We start from the raw sequence: 23,729 nt of genomic DNA, 5'->3' as shown, positions 1-23,729 counted from the left end.
ATTGATGTTCGAGTTACAAATACCTTTGAAATATCTAATTACCATTTTTCCTTGAGATGTCTTTACTTATCCTATGCAAGAAATGAGAAAATTAACTTTCAACACTTAAATATTAAGATGAATTGTTGTGATATTTTCTTTGCATTAGAAAGTTGCTTGCTCCTTCTTCCAATGGATTTAGAGTAAAATTTTTCTTTTTCACTTTAAAAATATCTTGATCAACTTCACCTTTAATAAAAGAATGCATGTTTGAAAAAACAACTTTAAATCTGTAACAATTAAGTAATTTGGTCAATTTTAATAATCAAAAGGACGTCATGAATTAATTTTGTGCCTAAATAGCTTGTTGTTGCAATTGTTCCTTTTCCTTTGACTGAGATGAAATTATCATTTCCTATTTTGATTTTGGTGATGTTAGTCAACATCGAATCTCTAAAGAGTTCCTTGTTGTTTGTCATATGGTTAATGCAAGCACTATCAATTAGCCAACTTTTGTTTGATTTAAAGTCTAACAAGCAAGTAACAACAAACAAATAATTCTCTTCCTCTTGATGATCTTAAACTTTTATATTAGTTTTAATTTTTATTTTTGCATATAACATCTTTATGTCTCATGTGGTTGCATTTATTACGTTGTTCATAAGGCCTCATCTAACAGTTGAAAGGTGGATGACCATTTTTTCCACAATGATGACATGAAGGATAAAAATTTTGTTTGTATCTCGCACCTTGATGATAGGTGACATGTAAGCTGTAATGTCCCGAGTTTTGTCATCTATTTTGATTTTAATATAAATTGTGAAATTCTTTTTGAATGTGCAATTGATATATATGATGATGTGAAATATATATATATATATATATATATATATATATTTGTGTGTGTGTGTGATGTGAATGTTGACTATGGATTAGGATATGTTCGGACTGATTGAGAAATAGGTTAAGTGTGTGCTGCAAGGGCGTTCTCGGTGTAACGAGAAGGCCCTGGGCGAGAGAACTGCACCTGTTGCATTATTCCTGTAGTGAGATTCTGTAGAAAATGAGCTGCAAAATCCTCTGATATTTTTGCTGTAGCGAGAAAGGGCTTCGCTGCAGCAAGAGTGTCGTGACTCCTATGTTATTTGAGGGGATTAGGATTCAGGAAACTCATTTCCCATCTTTCTCTTTAAAATCTCTTTTGATTCTCTTAATTCCCAACCGTATTTCATCAATTAAACTGCCTTCAAAGCCGTTTATGAGCAATATTGAAGGTTAATCTTGTGTTTGGGATGCTTGGAGGTAAATTTTATAAGCTAAGGTTTTGGTCTTTCGTCCCTTTCTTCGTTTTCTTGATTTCTCATGGAGATTTTCCATGCATTTAAGATGAAGCACCATGTGAGAAACATTTTCTACCTTTAGATTGTGTTGGGTCTTCATTCCAAGATAAATGAGGACTCTAATCTATCCCTTTGTGTTGCTAGATAGTGGAATGTGATTTAGATAGAATGTAGAAAGATATGTATTTGGATGTTTGAGTGTAATGTGATTGAATGTGGGCATACGTGTCATGTGTGAAAGTGAATATTATGATATAATTGACAATGTGGTTGAAATTGTGTGGACATGCCATTGGTTGATAATGAAAAATGTTAAATGATTGAAAATACATGTGAATGACATGATGGTTGTGTTTGAATATGTTGGGAAACTATAAATGGTTTAGCGATATACTAGAAGTGCGGAAGATGGAGACAATAGAAATACTTTGGAGAAGAGAGAGTGATGGTGACACCAACAGTGAACGTGGGTATATCACAGACCACACACTCTCCTCCTGACTCGACTTCTGACTAACATTTTTGCTAGAAGGCTCAATATCGCACACATTGTATCCGTAGAGTGGGGGCTATCCGGCAACCATTCATGGTGTGAAAACTGAGTAAGTTCCTGAAGTTGAAAGCGTTAGGAATCTGTGATCACATTGTTACAGTGAGTGTGACTAATGTACAGTGAGTGCACGTATATGTATAAATGATTAAGGGTGCAATGAGCGCACCTGTGTGTTAATTAATGTGCAAATGTGTGCGCATTGTTAAAAAGAATGGATTGATGCTTATTTAAATGTGGTTTTATTATATTAGTGATTGTTGTGAAATGTGCAAAGTGAGTCTCTATACTTGTGTGTGTATGTGATAGTATAGAGTACTCACCCTTACATCTATTTTTCAAGTGACCAAGATGATCAACATCAAGTTCAGTAAACGGGAGGGATGGAACTACTGTAGAACTTAGAAACTTTTGAAATATGTGATGCATTTAAATTAGTCCTGTAGCATTTGTTTTGTCTCAAACTTATTACCCTTTTTATTTTAAAATACTTTATTGAAACTATGTATTGAGAACCCTTTCAATGAAATTATTATTAGTCCTATTTATCGTGAAATTTATTTATTTAAAAAATGAAATTAAGGTATTACATAAGCCTCTCTCAATAACACTTTCTTACTCTATCATTGTGTTTGTAAGGCTTTTAAAAGTTTTATCAGTGTGATCTTAAACGAGTACTTAATATTCTCTGAGGTGGTGATTATAGTCTCAAATCTTTTAACTTTTTTTACAATTCTAGAATAAAAAAACTCAGTGCTTAGTAATCTTATTTTATTAGTTATGTCAAGAAGTCTATTTAACTATACTTTAATTGTTTCAAACTCTTTCATTCTTTAGAATTCAAATTTCTCCATCAAATCTAGTCCTTGCATGCATCAAATCTTTTTATCTCTCACATATTCTTCTTTAGATAATTCCAATTTGTTTTTGTCTTTTGAGTTTTTCTCTCATTGGGACTTTTTATATGACCATGGTAGGATTGTCCAGTTGTAGAAAAAACTTTAAAATTCTTTTTCAACATCACTCTTACAATGGATATACACTACTTTTGCCTTCAATTTTATTCTCCTTTTTTCTAACTTGGTTAATCATTAGTCTAATCACTAGTTTGCTATCAATAATTTCAAATACTAAAGCTTTGAAAAGAATTTGTTTCTACACATTTGAGATACATACAACAATCAGCCATAACATTTTTTTTCTTTCAAACCTATAAAAGAAAGTGAAGGAAAGGCACCATAGCCTATGGCTGAATGTCTTAACAATATAAATCGAGCTTCTTGTTTAAAGAATCTTACAAGGAAGCATTGAAGTTCCACTTAATTATTCCTTCTAGTGGCATAAATATCATGTTGGATTTGTTGATATTGATAAGTTAATATTCTAAAAATTGTTAAAGAAAAGTTAGGATCGTAACTTTTATAAAGACATTATTTTTTAACTTTATGGATTACTCAAATAATAATGGCTCCACACTGTTAAAAGGAACATTGAACTATTCACCAGCGTTTCATGTCATAAAATTTGAAGAAGGAAATACAAAAAAAAATTAAAAATAGAAAGATTTATTTTTTTCACCATATTATTTATGTAGCTTTTAGAGATATTAAAGATTTAGATAGTTGTGTTATACAAGAATTTGTAATTTTGCTAGTCTAAAAGTTGTAAATGAAATAATTTATAATTTTATTTAATAATAAATTACAAAATAATAAAAGGTGGTCCAAAACTTATAAATTAGATTATTTATATTTTTACTCAATAAATATTATAAAATAATAATTTATAATGAGAATTTGTGCACATAAGTAAAATATATCAAATTATATTAAAATTATGTGTTCTTTTGGTTTTTTTATTTTTTCTTTTTCATATAAGTGTTTTCGTGTACAGAGAAAATGCAGATGACTCTTTTCTCTTCTCCCAACAAGGAACCATATTCCTAGTTTGAAAAATTCAACAATCATCTAATTTGATAGTGTTGTTGCTCTCAGAGTTAGTTCAGCTTGAAAACTAAAGCACAAAAATCTTGTCTGGGGGATCTGAGAAATGTATGCTTCAAACCCTGTTCTTCATGGCTAATAAGTCAAAAGTGTATACAACTTAATAGTTTTGAAATGGTGATATTTTATTGAAAGCTTATTATGGTTATAAAAGGGTTAGACAAACTTGTCAGGCCTTAAGTTTGCTTAGGCCCCCTAAACTGAACAATTACTTTGAAAAAAAAAAAACGTACATGAAAGAATTTATATACAATGTGAATCCTTTATATATTTAAATTAAAAACGTATTGAAAATAAGTATAATATTTAATTGATTGAAATAATCAAAATAAATATTACAGTATTGTATTCTAGTTAATTTATATGATAAAAAACTTAATCTTTTAAGACTGACATTTAATAAATGTTATTTGATTGATTTAAAATATTACAATAAATAATTAATTGATTTAAATGCCTATTTTGATAAATTTATAATAATATTAAATTATTAGTGGGAGTAAAAATAAAGATTATTTAATAAAAAATAAATTATCATGACGTTATTACAAGAAATCATCTTAGTTACCATATTTTTTTTTATAGTAATATATAATTTTATATTTTGAATTTTTGAGTGAGTGTTTTTAAACCCACCACCCACCCTCTTTCTTCAGCGCCTTATCCCGTCTCTGCCTCTTCAAAATGCCTATTTCCAATTCCATGTCCACCAGGGAGGAGAGAGAGAGAGCCACACTGTCATGGCGCCAAATCCCCAACCTCAAATACGACGTCGTTCACCCCAACCCTCACCACCGTCTCCGCCACAACGCCACCCTCACTTTCTCCGCCACCCCCGCCGCCGACTGTAAATTTGCCTCCGTCTCAGTGGCTGAAGCCAAACTACATCACGATTTCATGCCTACGCCGTCCCAACTCCTCAAGCACCCCCTCGCCGCCTTCGCCATCGTTCCCCGAGACGCCGCCCTCTTCACCGCCGGAGCCATCGCCGGCGCCGCCGCCAAGACCGTCACTGCGCCGCTCGACCGTATCAAGCTCCTCATGCAGGTGCGGATAACGGCGCTTTTATTTTCTTACATAGAAATTGACGGTAACTACCTCCCACCGAACATTTAACTGAACTTCAACAACTTGCTAACTGAAACTATAAATTAAACGCAGCATTTAATGGAGCCAAGAAAATGAGGTTATTTGTCACAAGAGAGTTATATAACAACAGTGGGCCAAAAATGGAATTTTTTTTTCTCAAATGTTTTTGCATTTTTCCACATTTATATTTTATGCATATACAGTTTTTAGTTTAACTTGCTTGTTATTGCGAGTTGATGGTACGTGCATGTTTGGATTAGGACCATTTTACTTTTTATAATCAAAATGTTGTTAGTCAAATGTTGAGAACAAGGGAATGTTGTTCTGACTGTTTCCTATGCTAAATGTTGGAAATATGAAACAAAATGAGAACAAGATCGTAATGAAAATACGTCAACAAAAGATGGAAACAGAAAGAATCCAAGCAGAGTCTTATAATCAAAATATATTGCAGACGAAATTTGTAATGAATCTATCCAAACACTCCTTATGTATTGCAGACTCATGGCGTGCGGGTTGGGCAAGATAGTGCTAAGAAGGCAATGGGTTTCATTGAGGTAACATTCAATGGTTTTCAGTTTACTCCCATCGTAATTTGTAAAGTTTTGAATGGTTTTGTTTTTCCACTTCATTTACGCTTCTCGCCCAACATTTTATTGTTTTTTGAAGTGTGAACTATATGACCCACCCTACTTTGCACGGAAATTTAACACGCTCTCTTTCATAAATTTAACGAATGGTGGCAACAAGGATCAAAACTCTAGACCACATGGACACGGTGGCTTCATAATCACGTCATAAACCAATTATCTCAAATTCTAAAACTGTCCGACTAAAACACATGAATGCTTCTATATCTAACAAACTTGAAATTAAAAAAACAAGAGATGTGAGAAAGAAGGAATTTCAAGAGGTAGTCAAGAAGTTCTATACCTTCTTGCTAGACTCCATTGCCTTGATTAAATATCGTATCTATTACCAATTGGTGAAAGACCTTTTTAGTTGAATGTGTAACCAGGTGGTTGCGTGACAATTGTATTTGCAAATGTTTTAAGTATTCATCTGCATGTTGCTGGCTAGGAATTGATAATTTATGGAGTTGGTTACTTGGTTAGACTGTTTTCTTTAATAGTGCTGTCTTGTAATTGTGGCCATCTTGTACAAAGGAAATTGGCAATTTCTGTGGGTAAAGACTTCCGACTTAGTAATAATAAAGTTAGGTCATGTTATTAAGGATTTGTATTTACATACAACAACAACAAAGGCTTATCTCATTAGGTGAGTTCAGCAATGTATCATGTGAAGCCACTGAGTTCAGTAAAAAACCAACGGATATATATTTACATATCACATTAATTGCTAATGTTGTTTATTAGCCCCTCTTCTTTTTGCTTGATGATCTTGTTTTTTCCCCTTCTTAGATGCACTAAGCTCTGGTCAAACTGTGATAAACTTTATTTTGGATCTTACCTTGATATAAATTACAGGCCATAACACTTATAGGGAAAGAAGAAGGCATTCAAGGTTACTGGAAGGGCAACCTCCCCCAGGTTAGTACAATCAGGAAAGAATTTATTGGTATTTTTATATTAAAATCACATAATATTGACCAGTATTTTCATTGTTTTAGTGTTTCTTCTTTGATGTTCCAGGTGATTCGGGTCATACCTTATAGTGCTGTCCAGCTTTTTGCTTATGAAATTTATAAGGTTGCCCCAAACTATCTTATCAGAAGTTCTAATAGCAAATATTACCTGTTCATGTCTGATATCTACTTTTGGATTCACAGAAAATATTCAGGGGAGAGAATGGCGAGCTCTCTGTTGTGGGAAGACTTGCAGCAGGTGCTTTTGCTGGCATGACATCCACTTTTGTAAGTAACAAATTAGAGCTGGCATGACATCCACTTTCTTCGGTTTGTTGTGTTCTTGTACTTTATTGTAGATTTTTATATAATACAGTTGATATCTCATATCTGTTAGCGATTTCCTTTTTGTAAATTACTCTCTTTATTTCCTGCTCATCTATTTTATTATTGTCCAATTGTCCGTTTATGAATCTAATTTTTGATATGCATGTAGATAACGTACCCATTAGATGTTCTGAGATTACGATTAGCTGTTGAACCTGGTTATCGAACCATGTCGGAGGTATGATTGAACTGGTTTGGTATTTGTGCGAGATCTGCCTTTATGAAAATGAACCATGTTGTGGCTTCTCCAGGTTGCCTTGAGCATGCTAAGGGAGGAAGGCTTTGCATCTTTCTACAATGGCCTGGGGCCTTCTCTTATTGCAATAGCCCCTTATATTGCAGTGAACTTTTGTGTTTTTGACTTGTAAGTTCAGTATATATTTTAAGAAAATCTATACACAATGGACTTGGACATTGAAATTGAAACATCCTGACTTTCTGTGGATGATAGACTAAAGAAGTCATTGCCTGAGAAATATCAAAAGAGAACTGAGACATCTATACTCACAGCCGTGCTTTCAGCATCTCTGGCTACCCTTACCTGCTATCCTTTGGACACTGTGCGAAGACAGATGCAATTGAAGGGCACACCTTATAAGACAGTATTAGATGCTCTTTCAGGTGAGGGTTACTTCTGCTTACTTTTTAGCATCAGCAATATTTAGTCACTCATACACTTGATTTATGTGCAAATTAGTGACAAATAAACCATATTGGTTTTCTTAAATCAGAATTCAGAAGTTTATGAGGGAAATATATTAAAAATCTGGCTAATGCATTGTAACGTAGTTTCTTATCTTATTCTTTGGCCCACAGTTATTGGGTTTGTAGCTGCAGTAATTATGTCAACTTATTGGCCTTGAATTTAATATTCCTTTAAGTGGACAATGTAGAATAATAACTGATTACAGTACGTTCAGAATCTTCCCATTCTTAACTAAATAATTAACTATTTGATTAAAGCAATAAAGTTGATCATTTCACTGTAAAGTGATCCCATATATATTTGGGAATTGAGAGAAATCAACACTTTCATTGAAGGTTACCCAATATGTTTATATCATGGTTGAAATATAACACAGTAGTATTTACACATTTAGAAATGCTGGAAAGGTGCAAAATGGTAATTTATTTTAACTTTTGTATTGTAACATATGATGAAACTCTTTGTAGCTGTTTTCTGAGGCATGCAGTTAACAAGTGTCCTTTTAGTTTTTGGATGTTTTTCTGCATCTTTGTTCAGTGAAGAACAAGCATGAATTAAATTTTTTCCTACCAAATCCTTTCAAACTAAAATCGGCTGACCATAATGCTGGAATTTATTTAAATATTGAGAACTTTTTGATTTTTTATGCTTCTGTAGATTGCATTATTACCAAATTTATACTTTTGTTCATGCAGGTATTGTGGCACGAGATGGAGTTACTGGTTTGTATCGAGGATTTGTGCCCAATGCTCTTAAATCCCTACCTAACAGCAGGTTCCTGTTGATAAGATTATGATATGTTGACCGTGTTGCCTTTTAGCAATGCTTATATTCTTTACCTTATCCAGATTTTCCATTTGACACCTGTAAGTTTTATGCTTACTTCTCATTGTTTTCTTATATATCCCTTTTATTTTCTCTCTGCAGCATCAAACTTACCACTTATGACATTGTTAAGCGCCTAATTGCAGCTAGTGAGAAAGAATTTCAAACAATTGCGGAGGAAAACCGGAACAAACAAAAGAACATTAACAACCAATGATACTGAACTCCGGATTCATATTGTTTTACCCAGTTTTGCTCCTTGAAAATTTGTGGAATTAGTACTCCCTATAGAACTATCCATTATTTGTGGGAATTACTTTAGCCCCTTTCTTCTGCAGCAATGATTTATCCGTCTGCCAGTGTTTCTGTCCCCGTTGGCTGAAAATTTTGTAGAATTTACGTGTTTGATTAGGTGCGCTGTAAATGCTATATATTCTTTGGATGAATTCATTATTCGCTGTAATTTTCGGGCATATTTTACTTACCTAACTCGGTGATGCAATATAAGCAAATGTTTTTTATTCACAATTAAAAACTCTTCGTTGCACACCACCTATTACATCTCACGCATAGTGGTATTTTAGGGGTTCTGATTTCGTTCTCTACCTATTATAGAACAGTGTTTATTCATAGGGGGCAAATAAATAAAGAAAAGGTAGCAGTATTGCTCACTATTCAGCATTCTTAAAACTATTTTCTTTCGTAGGTTATACACTCCCACAGCGAGAAAACAACGCGTAAGTAACGTTCAATATCACCCAAACCCCTTCCCAAAAATCACATATCCATATTTAGATACACCCACTGAAGAATACAGATCATCTTGAAAATGGGGAGACTGCCCTATCAGAATTATCACAACCAGTCAAAAGGGGCTCTTTTCTCACAAGTGCAGAAGACATCTCAGTGATTTCCCAGTAATCAAAAGATCGAAGGCTTTGTTTATCTCCTCAAAGGGTAACTCGTGAGTGATGAAATTATCCAGCCTCACCACCTATGAAGTTTATTAACGCCATAACAAATATTAGACCATGCATTAGTTTTCTTAATTTGTTATAAAAGAATAAACATTATTTACTCATCAAATACATTTACATACTTTTTTAGTATTTGAAAAATAATATCGCAAGTATTGAGGATCATTACCCCATGTCCACATTCTGTGGCAAATTGAGGCAACTGACTTTTCCCTTTGAAACCTCCAAATACTGATCCTACAATTCTGCGACCGTCAAAGAGCTCCATTGGGTGGATGGGAAGTAACCTTGGTGATGGATGAATTCCCAATACTACAGTCAATCCCCAACCCTTCATCACAAAAATTGACATGAAATTTGTAAGTGTAAGGTAATAAACTTTAACTGGTAAAATATTTAGTAATGAGTTTAAAATTGATATTTGCTTTCAAATGAGGAAGTTTACGTGAAGCATGGTTGAAATATTATGGCAATGAAACTAGAAACATAAATAAGGGGCAAAACTAGGTTGAACATAGCAATATACCTCATGCGCTGACAAGAAGGCATCCCTTAGAACGTCCAAGTTTCCAGTACATTCAAAACTATAGTGTACACCGCCATCGGTCATTTCTCTGATTCTCTGCGAATAAATTTACTACTTTGTTGGTGAAAATGTTTGTATTTTGTTTTGTGAAATAAGAGGGGATAGAGACAGAAAACTTCAACCTCGTACACTGGCTTCTCTTCATCGCTTGGATTTATGAAGTCTGTGACTCCCATCGCTTGGGCTTCGGGACAGAGAATGTATAATAATATATCACATTAGAATGGAAATTATAAAGTCATTTTGGAGTTTAGCTTCAATAAGGTTTTTGCTAAATTAATCCTTTCCTCCTCTAAATCTAGACAAAATTGGTTATCTAACTTCTATTCTATTCAATTTAGTTCTCTAAATTTAATCTTTAAAGTTTTACTTTTATTCTTGAACTTTTTTAGATTCTATTTATTTCTTTAAGTTATTTTTTTAAGACAAAATAATTATTTAACTTTGTTCCATATTTTAACTTAATCAAAGTTTTTTTAGTATATTAGATAAGAATTTGTTATTTTATATTTTTTACGCATTTTATTGTTACATCATTGTCCAAAACTTTCAAATTACCAATTAAATTCTCTTTAATTGTCTTCAAATCATTTCAAACCAATTGCTTATTTTGGTTTTTTTGTTTTCATTATAAATACCTAATAATCACTATCAATTCATTGTTATTATTCAAATCTTATGCATCTATGATTTTTATTATTAATTATTCTCATTATGAACTCATATATACGTTAAATACCAAAATATCTTCTAAATCAACAAAAATTGAAAGATAAAGTGATTTAACACAAAAAAAATATAAATAAAAATTTGAAGCCTAAATTGAAAGTACTAAAGTGAAAGTAAGATTAAACTTAAATGATTAAATTGAATAAAAAAAAGAGTCAAAGGACCAAATCAAAATTTAACCTAAACTTAGAGAATAAAATACAATTTAGCCTTATGCTATAATTTTTTTTTCTACTAATCCAAACTTTCAAAACCAATCAAAAAGATTAAGACAAAAATTAATACCAAGATAAATGCTAACTGATACCTTTAGGTATAGATTAAGGAATAAAAATGACAAATTACAGCCATAAAGTTGTAAAGAAATATTATTTGGTACTTCTCTATTTTTTTAACACAAATATTTTTTAACTTATGTAACACTATAACACTGTATATCCTCAAAAACTCTTAAACTTTTTTTTTTGCAATAATAAAAAGTAGGAGAGGTCAATGTAAAAATAAAAGAAAATAGATAAAACTTTGTTAAAACTTGGGAGTGTGAATGCAATTTGTCCTAACTTTTTTTTTATAAAATTATTACTAATGTATTCTCATCATTATTTTTAATATACATTCGAACATACTTTTTAATAAAATATTTTATTTAAATATTTTTTAATTAATATTCTTAAAATACTAGTTTCCAGAAACTCTAATAACAATTGAGAGGAAATTTACCTTTGATGAATTTGTCAGGGTTGATGTCTACGCCTATTATTTTGGATGCACCCCTAGCTCGTGCCCCTTCTGCAACCTGGATCAAGTCCAAATGAAAATGAGTGTCTCCCCTATATTTTGTTTTGTTTCATATATTGGGTTTTAAAGTAAATAGGATCTCATTCAGACCAAGACAAGTAAACAATTCATTTACATATTTTTTATGATAACATATTTACTAAATATTTCAATTTTAATTATTAATAATTAAACAATTGAAAGACAAGTAGTAAACGTGGGGGTTAGAATGATCACACACTCTGCGACAAAGTGGAACTGTGGAAGACATGTAGACAACATGAAAGACAAAGGGTACTTTTATTTTTTTCTAAAATGGTAAAAAAATTATTTAACTAAAGCTAGTTGGTGTAGGATATTACATCATGATAAAGAAGTAATGAAATAGAAAAAGGAAAGTCTTCTACGTAAACTTCTACATAATATGACACCGGAAAAGCAAAGACATTTTATTAGCATCTCTCCTAATACGTGCAACCCACAGAAGATTTTGTTTTTTCCTTTGCATCATTACAGAAAAAATTTAAATCAGCGGAGAAAAGGAAGCAGTGTTAAACCAGCCGAAGTCATTGCAAAACGCAGGCCTAGGAATTGTGATGCTGCTGCTAAGCATTATATATTCTTATTTATCTTCTTAATAATTTATTGATTATTTTATATATCTAAAAATATAAAATATTAGTTTTTTATTTGATAATTAAGAAGATTTATATAAAAATTATTTAGAATTATTATTTACCGGTATATCCACGTTAAACTTGCAACTCTTATATCACAAATTGTTAGAGACAATCTTTTATATTTAATTTTTAATTTTTTGAATATTTATTTATACTATTAAACTTTATAACAACTTAAATAACAGACTATGATAACTAGATAAAGTAGATAAAGTTATTTGTAGTAACTTTTTTTTAATCATTAATTATAGGAATCAAATTATATTATTTATTTGAATTAACTAATTGGTCTAATACGTCTACCAACGTTGGGATTCTGTCAATAATATCAATTTATTTTTTAAATGTTGGTGATGTGCCTTTAATAATAGTTTGGTTAAGTAATCAACTAGTTAATCAATAGTAAAACGTGATGAAACTTAGGTTTTTCTCGTAGTCTTGAACAAAATAAATGTCAATTGAGATGTGTTTCATGCGATTATGGTAAACTGAGTTATAAATAAGGTAAGTAGCACTCAAATTATCATAAAGAAGTAATGGAGATTTGGAAATAATAACACCCAGGCTAGCAAAGAAAGAACAAATCTAGGAGAGCTTTGTAGTGAAGTTAGCTAAAGATCTATATTCAACTTCTGTGGATGATCGAGCAACGACATGTTGTTTGGAGGATTTCCATGAAATTAATTAAGTTAGATTCATAAAAAATAAAATGATCAGAAGTGGAAGTGAAGTTATCTTTATTGCCTACCTAATCCACATCGCTATATGCTAGGAGAGTATGAAGCATTAGAATATGAAAAATAGTAGATTTAAGATATTGAAAATGACGTGTAAGAGCAGTCAAATGGGTGGTAGTAGGTCATTGCCTAAATTGAGCCAATTTATTGACCAAAAAAACAATATCTGATCTAGTCATTGACAATTATTAAAGGTTGCCAATTATGCTAGGGTAAAATGTGCTATCAATAGTAGATAAACCATCATCATTGCTAAGAGAATTACTTGTTGACATCGAAATAAGAATAGACCTGACTTCATGCATTTTTGTTCTTTCTACAAGATCTCTAATGTATTCATGTTGGCTTAAAAATAAACCAATAAGGGTTGATACTACTTCAACACCTTGTAACTATTATGTCTTATACGTATATAAGAATGTATAGAATTGCATCGTTGTTTCTGAGAATAAAAAGAGAGGAACCAAACTTTGAGTTAATAAACCCATAATTACGTAGGAACTAATGCAAGGTATGGAACCAAGCCCTTGATGCTTGCTTGAGTCCATACATTGATTTCTTTAGACGTCACACATGATGAGGCTTCTTTAGACAAATGAATCCTGGAAGTTGTTAGATGTAAACCTCTTCATGTAATGCACTATGCAAAAAGACATTATTTACTCAAGAGAAAGGAGATTGATTTTCAATTATACGTAGAAAGGAGACATTATTCACTTAAGACATTATTTATAAGTTCTAAAGGAAAGCATGTCTTAATGGAAGATAAAGAAAAAGGAAGTTTATGACTTTCATTAAGATGACAAGAAACTCAATACAAATTGTTATTGGCTAAGTTTCTAGAGATGTCACAACTTGTCAGCATTTAAGTGAGTGTTTTAAAGGAGGGATGACAAAGATAAGCATGCCAAATTGAAGAAAGAGAACATGTAGATGATAGAGCAGTAGAAGATAATGAAGACTTTGGACAAACATGATAGAAATCACCACTACCTGGACTGAACATCAACATCGCCTCTATTGCTTAATTCTTCACACAGAAAAAAGAGGGGTGAAATTCAAGATATACTCTATTTGATTTACTGAATTTTGAAATTAAGATTACATTATGTTTTGCATGTGGAACACATAAAACAGTGTGAAGGTTAAAAATTGTAGTGAAAATAGGGAGTTTAGAGGAACCAATGCCTGAAATTTTCAAACATGTATCATCACCAATTTGAACCTCGTCGGGGCTATCATATTCAAAATAGAGATGTAAATTATTAAGATATATGGTTACATGATAACTAGCACTATTATAAAACACTCAGCTAGATGTTGATGCAAAAGAGGCAAAAGAATAATTAATTGGTGGTGGTTGATTGAGTTGTAAGATTTGATGACAATATTTTGCTATGTGATGGAGGAGGGAGCAATACTGACACCGTGGTAGAGGTCTATTACCACATGAAGAGAAGCCACGATTTTTTTCTAGTAAAAGTACTAGGTAGACCACACAAAGAGAAGATGCATCCATAGGTAGGTTGAGTAGGTTGAGAGAAAGAATTGTCATGTCCATATTTTGGTGTTGGAAGAAGACTATTTAGAGGGGTGTTGTTGATGAAAGGGAAATCTGTGGACAAAGTTGGCAATTGGAACTTGCACATCACATTGAGTAGTTTTGCGACTTGAGGTATTCATTATAGGCAAATAAATGACTGTGAAGTTCTTTAAAAGTGAAAGGATGTTCACGTGTGTAGATTGAAGTGCAACATCGTCATCTGAGAAAGATTTATCAATGACAGCAAGTTCATCTGCAAGCCTTTTCGCTGAGGATAGATAATCAGTGATTGATCTATCTCCCTTAATGTAACGTTGAAGTTAGTTCATCATAACATGACAGCGATAAGTGTTGGCAAACTGAGCTTCGATGACAACTTATAGAGATGGGGCAATCTTATAAGAGGCAAAAGAAAAACTATCATGGAAGCAATGAGAAGATTAATAATTAGTTGATCAATGGTAAACTAAGAAGTGTAGTCGGAATTGAAAATAGTAGAACTAGCACGAACAATAGTGGAAGGTTGAGATGGTGTAGTTCCATCTATGTGGCTCATGACCTGGATACCGGAGAGGAGAGTGGTCACCTAACATTTCCATGCTCGAAAATTAGAGTGAGACAGTTTGAAAGTGATAGAAGCATTGAGGACAAGGAATGATTTAGAAAAGGCAGGGAAAGTAATGTTAGTGCCAGCCATAAATTAGAAAGAAATGAATCGAATTGGCAGTGAAGCTATTGGCAAACTAATATCACGTAGAAAATTGAATCAGATTGATATCTTTTTTAATTTTTAAAATGTTGCATCACTATATAAAATTGAATTGCATATGCATTAGATTAAAAAATTCAAAAAATATAACAAACTATAACAAGATAAAGTTGTTTAAAGCTATTTTTAGCAACTTTTATTTTAATTTTTACTTATAAAAAGTAAATCATATTGTTTATTAGAATTAATCAACTTATTTAATACATAATTATTTTATTATTATTAAAAATCAAAGGTTTTAATCCATTAATAACGTTATAATCTTTAATTAAAAAGTTATTGTTATTTTTTAATTGACTGCTCTCAAGAGCTATTTATTCAGTTGTTATTTTTATTTTTATTTTTACTATTTTCAGTTGTTATTTTAAAAGTAACTCATGAATGATGTTTTAAACAGAATATGAAGTTTAAAATTTTTAAAATGAAAAGAAAGAATAAGATGAACAGAGGAATATATAAATGAATAAACTTACAGCGAGCCCAACAGCTCCTAACCCAAAGACAGCCACAGAGGAACCAGAATGTACATTTGCTGTATTCCATGCAGCTCCAACCCCTATATTTAATTCAGTTTCAATAATTCCCAGCCACATCACAATTATGTCACACAACCGACACCTTATCAAGATTCAATTCAAGTCATAGACGCAATATTTAAATGGTGACATTTTCATGAATCCAAATCTCTCACAAGCACTCTCAATATATACTTTTAACAAATAAAAACAATAAGGAGATCTACTTTATTCTAAAAAAATGTGTTTTATACACTTATTTCAATTATAATGTTATATAAAATATAAATTTAACTGTTAAATCATATAATATTATCTTAATAATTATATATTAAAATTTAATTGATTAAATATTTAATATTTAATTTTGTAATTGACACACTAATATTTTAAAAATCTGTTGTGTTTTAAAACAAAGTTAATTAATAAAATATTGTTTGACTTTTAAGTTATATAAAATTTGATAAAATTATTTATTCAATGAAACTTTCAATTTATTAAAACTCAATGTTTACAAAAATTGTAAATGGAATAAATTTAAAATACTTATTCCTCAAATCTCTGCTATGATAATAATAACAACAATTTATATGTTTTGATTGGAACTATTTTTTTCTTTGTTTATTTAATATTTTGTACAAAAATGAAGAAAACAATCAATATTTTAATTTTAATTGTAATTTATTTATTATATCATACGCCTCGTTCATTCTATTATTTTGAGAAGAAAAACGAAGAATCAAAGAAAGACACGTTAATTATTTTAAAAAACATAAAAACTAATTATTAATTTAATAAAATAATAATAAAAATAAAGCTATTAAATATTATAAATTGTTCTTTCAATCTGTATTTATAAGCACACGTTCCAATGTTAAATGTATAATTTCTTATTAAAAATATTTATTATCTTAAAATTATAAATATTAATATATACTTTTATGATAATTTAAAATATTTAATACAATATATTTAATATTTTTTAATACACGTATCTAAATATATATTAAAAAATTTATCGTTAGAGTGTGATTGAGAATTGAAAAAGAAAATGTAAAAAAATTAACGCAAAATTTAAATTTATGCATAATACATATATCCTTCTAGCTCCTGCAGTAATGTTATATAAATATTACTCGAGACGTAAGAATTTAAAAGTATATTTAATTATTTCATTTTTATAGTATTATAATTTTTTCTTAAAGTTATAAAATATTTTTGAAAAATTAAAATTAATTAAAAAGATTATTTTTAAAAGGAAAAAAATTAGTATCTGCTGTGTACCAGTAAATTTAAAAAAGTATTTCATATGTTCTTTAAATTAATATCTGCAATTTTTATAATATCTTAAAGGATATTAACATTTTTTAATTTAATTAATTAATTTTATTATTTATTAATATAAAATTAATAGTTAAAGTAATTCTATAGATAAAAAAATTATTAATACAGCGGGCCGACCTCTGACGGCCTTAAATTATTGTTACGCAATGGACGTGGTATGTGGCCCACTCCATTGGCGCTTTTATTATAATAAAACAAAAAATTTCGATAAAAGAAAAGCTTTTTTCTGGGAAAGTTTGAAATTGTCAGTGTAGTATAATAACACACACACAGAACTCTTTTTCTTTTCTTTTCTCTTTTTGGATCAAATGACAAACTGTGCCCTCTTTTCTGGCGGTATATTGGCTGCCCTAGAAAGTTTTCAGAAAATGACATTTTCTAATTAATAGGTCAGAGACACAACATTGACACCAATAGTTGCTTTCATCTCAAGAAAGTTCTAATTTTTCAAGTCAACTTTTATTGCTCCACTTAAAATGTCATTATAGTTGAAAAAAATTCCACAATGACCTTGTCAATTTTCTCTGCTTTGAAAATTTCTAATATATTCACCCTATGACCTGTTTGTTTGGAAATTATAATGGGACACACGAATTTTAATGTAAATATCTCCGTTTTAAATCAATTTCTCTGAAAAGAGAAAAAAACTAAAATGACGAAAAACAATTTTAAACAAAGATACAAACAAATTCATACTCATAAATTTTCGTATGTATTAACGTTTGCAATAAAAAAAGTTACCATTTAAAATTTATTAATTTTTTAATTAACTGCACTTAGTCAACAAAACCTTGAATAAAATATCTATTAGAATGCGTCACACCCCTTAAATAAAATTCAAGAGTGAGGAGGATTGATCACAAAACACAGCATGGAACGTGTAAATGTTGAAAATGGAAAAATCAACACGCAAACAAACAAACCCTCCCATGCCAGACAAAAAGTGAGACAATGAAATCCTGAAACGGGTTCATTCATGGTTAAATTATTTTTTTATTATGTATGATATTTTATATTAAATTTTTTATACAAACTTTTACTTTTATTTTCTTAAATATTAATAAATTCAGGCGCAAATCTCCATATATATATATATGATTTGAGAAAATGGTCTTGTAAAATGAAATTATTTTTTAATTTTTGATTCAGTAACAACTTTTTACTATATGTTTAAGAACGTAGAATAACTTTATCAAAAATCATAATATCAATAACATTAAATAATATAAGTTGTAATAAAAGGTTAAGGGTTTGAGTCTGACCTGTGGATACCCCGCAGCTGAGCAAGGTGAGGGTTTTGAGGCTGAGGGTGGGGTGGGGGTGAAGTTTGACCACGCAGGCTGAGTCAACGACCGTGTACTCTGAGAAAGTGGAAGTGTTCAAGAAATGGAAAATGGGTTTGGCATTGATGTTAGAGAACCTGCTTGTGCCATCACTTTCCATCACCTTCTTCATGGGGTTCACCCCAAACCTCTCACACATGTTGGTTTGGTCACACTTGCAATATGAACACTCACCACACTCCCCATTGAATATTGGCACCACCGTATCCCCTTCCTCAATGTCACTCACCCCTTCCCCCACACTCTCCACAATCCTGCAATTTCAATTCATCTTAGTTTTCTCACAATCATAACATTTTGTCCTTCTCCCTATATTAACAGAATATATGATAACTTTTGTCCTTTTCTTTAATGCCTTACCCGGATGCTTCATGGCCTAAAATCCGAGGATATGCACGCTGAGACTCGTTCTGTTGTTGATCATAACAAGGAAAGAAGAAATTTAAAAAACTATGAGACAACTTTTAATAACATGGTGAAGGGATCATAGGCTACATGAAAAATTAATATTGAATTGTTTATATTGACATACCTCGGCTTTCCAAGCGCTAAGATCGGTGTGACAAATAGAAGTATAGAGGATTTTGATTCGAACCTCCATCTTTTGAGGAGGATGAACAAGGATTTGTTCCACCACAAATGGCTCTCCCGGACCATATGCCACGGCGGCTAATACATCCATCATATTCAATTAGATGCATCATGATGATGATGATGATGATGATAATGATGTGTGAGATACTAACCTTTGCACTTAATGGTCTTTCCCTTTGTCTCAGTTGGCTTCAAGTTCAATGTCCCATTTACTGCTTCTGAACCTGTCATGTTCTTCTTCTAACTTGTTCTGTGATACTTTTTTTCTTTCTAGCACTAGCTTTTAAGAAGATGACAAAGCAAATTTATGGTTCATTTAACTGAACAAACGCCCTTCAGAAAAGCAATTTAATAGTAGAGAGTGAATATGTGTTCGATTTAGATTGGTGAGGATAAAATTGATTTTAAAATAATTGACTTTCGTTTAAAAATTCTATTTTCAAAATTGATCAAGCTTTAGAAGTCTTATTGATTAGTTAGTTGATTGAGTCGTGGAACATGAACTATGAATATGAATACTTAAGGTTGATCTCTCCCAATAAATTATTTTTTTCTTAACGAGTTCATTTTCTTTCCTAAGGCTAACTATAATTTTTTTAGATAAATATAATTTATAAATTAAATTTATCTAATGTATAAAATAAATTATTAGTAGAAGCTCTCACAAACGAGTGCACTTTTAGGAGATGATTTTTTTTCATCAAGTCAAATATTATTTAAATTTTTTAAAAACAATAAAGTGTTTATTCTTAACAAGTACAAAATTTATCCTGTTTTAAATTTATCAAATTAATTAAATTTAAAATACTCATACAATATATTTATAATTATTTATTTTAAAAATATTTTATTTAATTATACCAATGAGTGCACATGAAAATCACTAGTATTTTTTAAAAATTTAGTGATTTCAAAAAATATATATTTATTTATTAGAATATTAAAAATTTACACTCTGATTATTTTCTTATAAAACAAATTTATCATATCATAAATTAATTTTAACAATTTCAGAACTTATCTAAGTGATAAATAACTGTGAAAACTAAATTTTACTTAAAAAAATAATTCTTTAACCTAATTAGGAAGCATTATAAACGAAATTATTTAACTTAATTGAAAATTATTTATAAAATTTTATTTTTCTGTTATGAAATACTCTAAGATAATTTGATATATAAATACATTATATATTACAAGTATTTTTTACAAATACCTCTTGTATCTAGGGAGGGCCAGTTCATCCATAAAGCAAGTAAAGTCATTGCTTTACGTTTCTTTATTTTTTTTTACTAATAAATAAAATTTAAAGTATATTTTTTCTTGAAAATAAATATTTTTTTTATTATATTTTGTTTTCTTTAATTGGTACCTACTTCATTTATTTTAATTATTTATATATTATTAATTTAAATAAAATATATCAATTTTATCATTAAAATTATAAATTTTTGTGTAAGATTGATTGTGTCTCGACAAAAATTAAGTGTATTAGTTTTATTATCAATTGAAAAAATGCTAAATAAAAATAATTAAGATAAATTAATATTTTTTTAAATGAAATTACAATACTTTTAATTTTGTGTCTCTTTTTCTTTAGTGCACTATATTAGACAGGATTACTTAATATAATTAGTTTCTTCTTTGTCTTTAGATGTTAAGTCCTGTTGATTAAAAAATATTTTAATTAATTTAAAAGGTTTAATTTTTAAAATTAAAATAATAAAATCTTATTTAAAATCAACTATGTCTCAACAAAAATAAAATAGATTAACTTTATTGTCAGTTTAGATAAAATATATTAAATAAAAATAGTTATAATACATCAATGTATAATTTTGTACGTCGATGGATTAAAAAAAATAATTTAAATACAACCACAATAAATTTAAAAAAGATTTAATTAATTTTTAAAAAAAATTATTTTAAAAGTTCTTCGAAATTTAAATAGACATAGCCCCACCCTACATCGGTATGGTTATGGTCCTCGGTAAAGGCACATTAATAAGTTAGGCGTAGGTGGGAAGCGACTGCGAGTTAGGCAAACAGGTGACACACTATTATGCACATCATTTTCTTACGTTCTTAGAGTAACTGTCTATTAGGATACGAAGTTGCACGAACATACATGTACCCGAAACATTTTCGTGATTTTTGTCAAATGTGATTCAAACTTATAATTTCAAGCAAATAAAGGTTTACTCATTTTAATATTGATAACCTCAATTTATTCTTAAATTTGAAAGTATTGAAAGAAATGTTGACAAAAAAAAAAAGAATTAATACTAATTTTAATGTGTTAAATTATATCATTAGTTATTTTTTAAATATAATTATAAATATTATTTTAATCATTATATAAAATTTAATTTTTTTTAATTTGATCTTTATAAAAAGTTATGAATAGCTCCCTAAATCAAAAAAATAATATTTAAAATCATCCATAATGTTAATAAAACTGTTAACTTATATTTAATTTTTTTTATTTTGATCTCTACACAGAATTTTATTTTTTTTATTATGGTTCTTATATATAATATATTTTTATTTTAGCTCTTATATATTAAAAAAACCAATTGTAAGGATTAAACTAAAAAGATATATTTTATAAAAGGACAGAAGTAAAAATATATGTAGACTTTAAAAAAATTCACCATAAAATATAAATTAAAAAAATGTCATCATAATTTAGGATAAACTAAAAAAAATTAATTTGAAGCTAATTATGAGAAGATAGTATTTAGAATTTTGATAAAAAAAAACTGCTTTTATTTATAATGAAATATTACAAAGGAAAAACTTTAATTTTTATTACCAAACAATCTTTTAAATGATCTCTTAAATACATTTTTACTAAACTCTCAAATAACTAAATTATCATGACAATTTTCATAATTACACGTTAATTTATAGTTACATTTAAAGTTAGTTAAACACCTTTTGTAACCTGCATGAATCACTATAATTTCTTTTAACTTATTTTAATGGTAAATTTTATATTAACTTTTTATATTTTATATTATTTTAATATATATATATATATATATATATATATATATATATGTATGTATTATTGTGTCTATGTAAAACATTTTTTGTATTCTTATAATTATTTTTTTAAGGAATACAATGAAAAATGTGTTAAACTTTAACGAAAGAATTTGGAAAAAATAAACTATTATTTAATAAGATGACAGATATTTTACCATAATAATAAGGTTTCCCAGTTTTCGGTCAAGCATAACATATTTGACACAGCCAGACCTTAAAATAAAGCAGATTATGCCGTGGAAAGCTGGAACTTGAAAGATATTGAAAGTAATAATAATAAAAGGAAGGTTAGTAAGATAATTTTTTGAATATATTGTTCGATATAGTATTCTTTATAATTAGTCAGTTGTTTAAAATTAAATCAAATTTAAAAAATAATTTTATAAAATATGTAATTTGACTTTTAAATAATCGATCAATTATAAGAAAGGTTGACAATTGTGTTAAAAATATATTATTAGTATTTTTTGTGCCAAAGAAAATATAATTGTAGGTTTCTTTAGGTAAATTTACAATATTTTTTAATTAAAATTATAATTTATATTAAAAATTAATATTTAATTATTAAAATAAAATTTTAATTTAATTAAAAAATAATCTTTAAAATATTTTAAAATATGTATGTAAATTTTACTATTTTTAATAATATAATAATAACGATGAAATTGTCATATGTGACGTGGTCACTTGACAAAACTTAATGAATAAAAAATTAGTAAAAAATTAAGTTGATTTGGTAATAAAATTGATTTTTTATAATTAGTAATAAATTAATTTAAATATATTTTTTATTTAGCTAAATAAAAATTTAATATTAACCAAAAAAAGGTTATCATATGAAATCATATATAAATAGTGATATGAGGTTAAACTTGAAATTACAGTAAACTCAATATGATTGTGTGAATAAAATACTTTCTTCTATAACTAGTAGTATTATCTAGGATTAGTAGCAAACACATTAAAATTAAAATATTTAATCATTACATAATATAATTGTACAACTACATTTTAATATTTTTGATACATGACAATTTATTTTAGTGTGTCATGTGTCATCATACAATGACAAAAACACATGCACGCTTCTAACAGTCTATAACAGGAGTACTAAATGACAAAATCAGAAACACTCATATATATAAATGATAGATTCTCCTACAACTTGAAGAGATTTCTCTAACTTGGGGCCAGAGTGTTTCTTGCAGGGATATCCTTCATTGAAGCCTTCAAAGAACCTTAAACTACCTTTAATCACTATGAAGAATCACTTATATTGGAAATGTTGTTCATCCTGACCATCTCGTGCTGACCGTTGGCGGTATTTGTAGGAAACGATTAACTTATTCCTGTCAACTCTATTATGAGCATTGTAACGCTCTGAATTTTATAATATTGTTTGATTATTAATATAAGCGTTATATGAATTTTCACGTGTTTGTGTATTTGATATATATGTGTGTGTGTGTGTGTATATATATATATATATATATATATATATATATATATATACATATACATATATATTTGTATATATGTTGTAATGAGAATATATGTATATGTAATGATGTAGACTTGTATGAGTGTGTGAATGCGAGTATGAGCATGTGTATTAGTTGT

At 29.2% G+C, this 23,729-nt stretch overlaps 2 protein-coding genes across 2 annotated transcripts; one reads left to right on the top strand and one right to left on the bottom strand.

Moving 5' to 3' along the window:
* The first annotated feature begins 4,533 nt into the window (after positions 1-4,533).
* Positions 4,534-9,015, top strand: LOC113860727 (thylakoid ADP,ATP carrier protein, chloroplastic-like). The gene is made up of 10 exons (XM_027493229.1): positions 4,534-4,919; positions 5,462-5,518; positions 6,449-6,511; positions 6,614-6,670; positions 6,751-6,834; positions 7,043-7,111; positions 7,185-7,297; positions 7,385-7,554; positions 8,335-8,413; positions 8,567-9,015. The coding sequence occupies exons 1-10, from the start codon at positions 4,557-4,559 to the stop codon at positions 8,679-8,681; spliced, it is 1,170 nt and encodes a 389-aa protein (XP_027349030.1). The 5' UTR covers positions 4,534-4,556; the 3' UTR covers positions 8,682-9,015.
* Positions 9,016-9,102: 87 nt separating this feature from the next.
* Positions 9,103-19,336, bottom strand: LOC113860726 (alcohol dehydrogenase-like 4). The gene is made up of 10 exons (XM_027493228.1): positions 19,211-19,336; positions 18,997-19,133; positions 18,825-18,874; positions 18,384-18,718; positions 15,736-15,818; positions 11,477-11,552; positions 10,150-10,211; positions 9,968-10,063; positions 9,611-9,772; positions 9,103-9,458 (listed from the first exon to the last, which is right to left on the bottom strand). The coding sequence occupies exons 1-10, from the start codon at positions 19,287-19,289 to the stop codon at positions 9,348-9,350; spliced, it is 1,191 nt and encodes a 396-aa protein (XP_027349029.1). The 5' UTR covers positions 19,290-19,336; the 3' UTR covers positions 9,103-9,347.
* Positions 19,337-23,729: the final 4,393 nt, after the last annotated feature.

This window comes from Abrus precatorius, unplaced genomic scaffold, assembly GCF_003935025.1.
Source record: "Abrus precatorius isolate BTA unplaced genomic scaffold, Abrus_2018 Scaffold3, whole genome shotgun sequence".
Classification (NCBI taxonomy): domain Eukaryota; kingdom Viridiplantae; phylum Streptophyta; class Magnoliopsida; order Fabales; family Fabaceae; genus Abrus; species Abrus precatorius.
Note: the sequence above shows the minus strand (reverse complement) of the source record. Positions and strands in the feature narration are given on the sequence as shown.